Here is a 6,953-nt window from a genome sequence, read left to right as displayed (position 1 = left end):
GTTCAATACTTATTTTACCCGCTGTATGTTGTTTGTAATTTTTTAAATGTTGTTTGTTATTGTTGTTAAAGTTGTTTATTATTGTTTTGTTAATGTTGTTTTTTATTCTAACTTATGTTATTTATTATTGTAGTTAATGATGATTATTGTTGATTTGCTGCAGATCCTCCCAGGTACCGTTACAGTCCTGAGCGTCTGAAGAAACCCGGGTCCGATGAATTTCCACGAGACGCTCGTTATGGCCGCAGACAGTCAGGTAATCACTGACACCTGGTTATTGATCATTATTGATTATTGATCCAGTCTGTGTTCTTACAGAAGTTTGTTGTTCCTCTGCAGAACCAACCAAACAAATGATGAAGAACAGCAAAGGTAAAAAAACAAAATGAAGTTTGTTTTGTGGCTGCTAAAGAGGAACGTTCAGGTATTCATCTGCATTTTAGCTGAAAACAACAGTTTGTTAAAGATGAAATATTGTTTGGTAAAACAGTAGCTAAAAGCTAAAATTAGCATACTGGTTGCTAAAAGCTACGTTCAGCAAAACCATTACGTGAAGCTAAAATTCTTCTGTCTTTTTATGACCACTCACCTCGGCTGCTCCTCTTCGACTGCTCCTCCAGCTGAACTCGCAGCACGTCTGGAGGTAAGAACCACCTCCTCTGTAACAGGTGATGTCATGAGTGATGCAGGGAGCAGGTGTGGTGCAGTTAGTCGTAGACAGAAGCAGGATGAGCAGTTTGTGCCGCCCTGCAGCTCTCGGACAGCGAGGCCGTGGGAGCGGGGGGGTTCCCCATGCAGCCTGCCATCAGCAGCAGGACGCTGGGGGAGTCCGAGGCTGACAGGCTCACCTGTGAGGAGGAGGAGGAGGACGAGACGGGAGAGCTGGACGAGTTCCTGCTGAGAGGCGAGCAGGTGGAGGACTTCACCAGCTCCATGCTGGCCGCCATCTCCTGCTGGCACTACAGCGTCCAGGCCTTCCTGTCCTCCGCGGGGACGGTGAGGCTTCCTGCTACCAGCACCCCCCTCCCCCAGCCGGCGGCTCCAGCTGCAGCAGCTCTGTAACCCACTGACTCCAGCCTCTGGAACTTCTCAGTAACTGCTGCATGGGTTTCTGTGTGGCACTAACAGCAGGCGGCCTGCATGCTGGGCTCAGCGCTCTGAAGTAACAATGGTTAAAAACACCAGAAAAAGGACATTTATTCCAATAAACTGGTCAAGTTTAAGGACTTAAACATAAATATATTGTTAAACACAAAGGCCTAAATTAATTTTACTAATAGCTGTGATTGACGCTTCTTTAAACCATAAAGTTCAAACCTAATTCTGTTTCTGTGAGACGTTTTTAAGTTTTTCTGGGAAACACAAAGAGATGAAACAGGAACTGTTCCTCTAATATATTTAACACCCAGTTTAAATGGCTTTCATAGCTTTATGCAGCAGGCTTGATGGTCTTTTTGATTTTAAGGAGCTTCAGCTTTAATCTGACTTTAGTTCTGCTGGAAGCTTTGGTTGAACAAAGAATTAGAGTTTTTTACTTTTGTTTGGTTTTGTTTTTATGTTTTGGTTGTGAAATATGCAAAGGTTTCTGAGACTGAACTTTTATTTGCCGTGTTTGGTTTTTCATCAGTTCTGTCTGTTTAAAGGGACATTTCATGCAAAAGAATCTTTTTTTTGTCGCTTCTCGTGTTTTATCCAAGCCTGAACAAAGTTTTTGCTACCAGCTGAGAATAAAAAGATGATCAAAGTTTTTTTTAATTAAATATATCAAGTTTTCAGCCTCATTGCTTTTCAGTTCTATAACTTCTCATGCTCAGTGCTTGGATTTTAATCATTCTTTTGAGTGGAATGACCCTTTAATGTGAACGTTTTGCCATCAGGTTTTATTTTTCCTGCTTTTGCTGATAATTTAGACAAAACCTACATTTTGAGTGTTGATAATGAAGCTGTTCTTTATTTAACATCTTGTTTTGATTCATCTTTACTGAAGGAGACGGAACGAGGTGACAGCTCCTCTAACAGAGAAAATGGACAACTTTCTGAAAGCAACAAGCTGAATGGATCTGAATCAACACCTGAACAGGTGAACAACAGCTGCATCAGCTTCTGTTACTCAGTTGTACTATTTATGATTTGTTTGACAGTTTTTTTTCTTCATTTTTCCGAGCTTCTCAAACTCATCTGTATTTGGTTTTCATTCATTCTGAAGCACGAGAGCTGCATTTTGACACTTGCACAGGAGCTTTTATTTTGAAAACCTGCTCTGAATCTGCCCATTTTCATTTAAAAGTGTAGCACGGGGAGCTTTTATTTTGAAAACAATGTCTAAATCTGACCATCCTTATTTCAAAATGTAGCACAAAGGCTTTTATTTTGAAAATCTGCTCCAAACTTGCCCATGATCATTTCAAAGTGTAGCACATTAGCTTTTATTTTGAAAACCTGCTCTAAACCTGTCCATCTTTATTTTAAAGTGTAGCACATGAGCTTTTATTTTGAAAACCTGCTCTAAACTTGCCCATGATCATTTCAAAGTGTAGCACATTAGCTTTTATTTTGAAAACCTGCTCTAAACCTGTCCATCTTTATTTTAAAGTGTAGCACATTAGCTTTTATTTTGAAAACCTGCTCTAAACTTGCCCATGATCATTTCAAAGTGTAGCACAGAGGCTTTTATTTTGAAAACCTGCTCTAAACTTGCCCATGATCATTTCAAAGCGTAGCATGGGAGCTTTTATTTTGAAAACCTGCTCTAAACCTGCCCATCCTTATTTGAAAGTGTAGCACAGGAACTTTTATTTTGAAAACCTGCTCTAAATCTGCCTATGTTCATTTGAAAATGTAGCACAGGAGCTTTTAATTTGAAAACCTGCTCTAAACATGTCCATCTTTATTTCCAAGTGGAGCACAGGAGCTTTTATGTTATGCATGGCCTTGAATATAACCTGTAACACATGATGGTGACCAGAGAACTTCAGAAGAACGAGGTTTAGACCAGAAACAAGAGACAAGACCATAGTTGAAATGATCTGTCGCTAACATATTAATCATCTGCTGTTGTGTCTTGTAGCAAACAGCGGGCGAGCTTGAACAAGGGAAAACACCAGAGAAGACAGAAGATTCTGAACCAGAACTGTCCTCTGATCCGGCCTCTTCTATCATCTCTGTGTCGCCTCAGAAGTCAGAAGATCCAAAGCCTGAGGAAAATCCTGACCCTGTAGAGGAGCCGTCCTGTGCCACAACAGATTCAGACTCAAAGACCTTGAGCAGCGGCGAGTCCTCTGAGGACGAGAGGGATGCCCACGAGGAGTCCGGATCCCCGAGCATCCTCCCGTCCTCGGTTCTGGACAAGGCCAGCGACATCGCTCAGCACTTCAGCAGCATCAAGAGAGGCAGCCTGGCTCAGGACGACGCTCGCTCTATCAGCTGCGCTTCGCCTCGGCTGCCCAGCAGGACCAGCAGCATCCTCAGCCTCAGCACCGAGGTGGCCGACCGGCCTCTGAGGCGTAACAGCGTGTCTTCAGAACCCCCAGAGACCTTCAACGACACGGACCTCACCTTGCCGACCAATCGAGACGACGGCATCTATGATCCAGACCGAAGCATCCGGCGAAGGCGGGACTCCACCCTGTCCAAGCAGGACCAGATTCTCATTGGGAAAATCAAGACCTACTATGAGAACGCCGGAAACCAGGACGCCACCTTCAGCATCCGACGCAGGGAGAGTCTGACCTACATCCCGACGGGGCTGGTCAGGAGCTCAGTCAGCCGGCTGAACAACGTCCGAACAAACTCGACTGCCTCGACCGCATCTTCAAGCCTGGATCCTCCCTCTGCGGATTATACTCTACCTTCTAGTCTCTCTTTGGACTCTTTGAAGTCCGATCAGCTAAACTCCGATTCTGGGGACCAGCAGAGGTCCAGGTCTCAAAGCCTGCACGATGATCTCTTTGACGATGAAGAGTTCAGACCGTCATCTGAAATGATAAAGGTCTGGCAGGAGATGGAGCAGCGGATCACCGACGACAGAGAGTTTGGTCAATCCGGTGACGTTGTTACCCCAACCAAGAGTTCTGACCCCGAGAGTGGAGCTTCTGACCTCAGCACCATCACAGAGGACTCCACAAGTCCTTCGCCCCCCAAACCCAAAGCTCCAGGCTTCAGTCGGACAGGAAGCGTGAAGAACGCCCTGAGGTGTTTTGGGGAGGAGGCCGCAGTTCTCAAAGCCACGGTTCCCCGAGTGGCCCAGCTGAGGGCGGAGGCCGAGGGCGAAAGACCCGGAGACGGCTCGAAACAGACGGATGACGTCGACAAGGGGAACAGCAAAGTCCTCTCTCTGGCCCGTCGGTACAGTCAGCTGATCAAAACCACCAAACCCACGGTCCAGCAGCGAAACCAGACCGCCCCCGTTAAGAAGAGCTTGGCTTGTGTGGTGGAGGAGAAGGAGAACTCAGGTGGGTAACATTTAATAGAACTACCAGACCTCTGCCATTTGGCAGTTATACCTTTAAATCCCAGGGAACTGCCATGTGGCAGATGTGATTAGCCCTTCTTGCGTCCTTCTTCTCCTTTTCCGTATTACAACGTATTGGATGTCCATGTTGGCGTTCCACGCTTCCAAGAGATCGGGGTTTTATCCATTCACCCAGCAGTCCTTAGGATCACGTTTATTTATGACGACCATTCCAGATGCGAGATCATTGACGTAAGCTTCATATTGTGCCTGGATCATGTTACAGGCCTGGAGTAACATCTGGACCATCTGGAATGAAATAAAAGTGATCCTAAGGACTGCTGGGTGAATGGATGTAACCCAGATCTCTTGAAAGCGTGGAACGCCAATATGGACATCCAATACCTTATAGTAAAGGAATACGGAAAAGAAGGAGGAGATGGAGAAAAATAAGTAGGAAAGGGAGAAGGAGGAGGATATGTAGGTGCACAGTTTTGGGCACCTAGTAGTTTGACTGAAGCGCAGCCTTAGTCAAACTACCAGTATAAAGTCTCTTCTGCTCTCTTAACAATTTTTTTACTATAGTTCTGAAAAGACAGTGGCATCCAGTTGTGTTCTTTGCAACACACCACATCTTCAGAGCAAAAACTTGTAAACAGGAGCCCTTGAGAAACAGAATGAGAATATCATCGGTTGTGGTGGGTGTGTCAACTTACCTGGGAGAGGCTGCATGTACATTACAAAATGTGGCCTAATGGGTTGCAAATTACCCCAGCACTGCCATTTGGCAATATGTGGTAGAAAAATGAGTTGTTTGAAAATGCTGGTAGTCCTCATAATGTACAAGCCAAGGAAGGGTAGCATGATTAAACAAATTATTTTGACTTTAACGCTTTAATCCATCTTTTGCAGGTAAATCCAGCCTATCTTTGCCACTGGTATCTAATCACCCGGACCCCTCTCTGCCTCTAAGCCCCGCAGACCGGTCTCCGGTCACTGACAGCTCCAGGGGAGTCTCTCCAGGCCGGGCTCCTTCTCGTAGCCCCCTCAGCCCATCTCCTCCCGTTGAAGTCTTCACCTGGCCCGATGTCCGTGAACTCCGGTCCAAGTACTCCATCGGCAGGTGCGCCCAGAGGAACCCGGTGAGCCGGAGCCGCTCCATCCCAGAGAAGTTGTTCATAGGCGGTCAGAGGAGGCATTCCAGCGGCTCCAGCCTCCTCGACGTCGAAGCGTCCGGAGCGGCGTCTTCGCGCAAACCTCGAAGGAGCCGAAACGTGAGCCAGGAGGAACGCAGCAAACGGCTTCACCGAGCCAACTCTCTGGACCCTCGTTTGAGCGGGGCACAGATGAGCGAGCTGCAGAGGCTCCAGGACGAGTCCAGCTGCGACGGCTACTACATCTCAGCCGAGGCGCCGCTGACCGACGACCCCGAGCACAAAATCATCATCATGGAGAAACTGCCCAACAAAACGGCAGGAAAACCAAAAGAGGACGACGACGGCAGCTACGTCCAGATCCGCTCTCCCACCAGCAGGGAGAAGATCTCCATCATGGCCGTCATCGACCGCTGCCGGGCCTATCAGGAGTCCGACGAATACAAACAAAGAGAGGAAGCCAAAACCAAAAGTGAGCCCGGAAAGACGGCAGCGGCCTCTGCCGAGCAGGACGAGGGTCCGAAAACCAGATCAAACTCAGGACCGAAGGCAGAGAGCAGTCAGGGGAGCATCGTGAAAAATTTGAGAGAAAAGTTCCAGAGTCACAACTAAAACTAAAGAATCTGCAGCGTCTTTAATATTTATTTCAAAATAAAACGTCAGGTCTGCTGACGACAGACGACCAAAGATATAAAAACACAGTTCCAGTTCAAATACTGACCAAAGGTCAACGGTTCCACTGTTTCCCCTTCTCTGTAACAAAAAGCCAAATAATCCAAACAAGTTCTTGCTGCTAAAAATATTTGAACAAATATAATTATCTTCAAATGGTTTAAAGAAAACTCGTGATTTTCCTGTCTGATTCTAAAATTAACCTGAGCTGTAAATATTTTCATACCAATATTAAGAACTGAGTAATTGTTAAAAAGCACTTTTGTACAGTTTGTCTTGTTGCACATTTTTATTGTTGAGATTCGTGTAAAACCTGTGAAAACACTAAAGAGGACTGAACCACTGAGCTGGAGGTCCAAAACCAGCTCGTGCTGTTAAATTAAAGGTTTTACCCTCATAGGAAAATAATCCACTCTTTTTAACTTTTAAGGCTTTAGACCGTAAAACTGCCCTGGTTTTCACCTGGTTCAGAAGTTACTCAAATCTAATCCCATCTCAGATCATGTTGGAAACTAAAAAATTAGGTTTCATTTGACTTTTTTTGGCTAAATAAATCTAACTGGACTCCTTGTTTCAATAAAATAGTCTTCAATAGTATATTTGATTATTTTTAACCCGATATGTAAAAACTCACTGCTGTTTAATGTGGGCGCGTGTTTGTGTGTGTGTGTGTGTGT

At 45.5% G+C, this 6,953-nt stretch overlaps 1 protein-coding gene across 4 annotated transcripts in view; it reads left to right on the top strand.

The window, feature by feature from the left end:
• Positions 1-6,369, top strand: part of LOC106528668 (pleckstrin homology domain-containing family G member 3) — a 52,895-nt gene extending 46,526 nt beyond the window's left edge. For all 4 annotated transcript variants that reach the window (XM_014023896.1, XM_014023895.1, XM_014023894.1 and 1 more), the window contains 6 exons: positions 164-256; positions 340-372; positions 621-643; positions 1,988-2,080; positions 3,068-4,451; positions 5,363-6,369. In XM_014023896.1, coding sequence (XP_013879350.1) covers positions 164-256; positions 340-372; positions 621-643; positions 1,988-2,080; positions 3,068-4,451; positions 5,363-6,216 — 2,480 coding nt within the window. In that variant the 3' untranslated portion in view covers positions 6,217-6,369. The remainder of the gene's footprint in view (positions 1-163; positions 257-339; positions 373-620; positions 644-1,987; positions 2,081-3,067; positions 4,452-5,362) is intronic.
• Positions 6,370-6,953: the final 584 nt, after the last annotated feature.

This window comes from Austrofundulus limnaeus, unplaced genomic scaffold (assembly GCF_001266775.1).
Source record: "Austrofundulus limnaeus strain Quisiro unplaced genomic scaffold, Austrofundulus_limnaeus-1.0 Scaffold394, whole genome shotgun sequence".
Lineage (NCBI taxonomy): Eukaryota > Metazoa > Chordata > Actinopteri > Cyprinodontiformes > Rivulidae > Austrofundulus > Austrofundulus limnaeus.
This window is presented reverse-complemented; position numbering and strand designations above follow the sequence as displayed.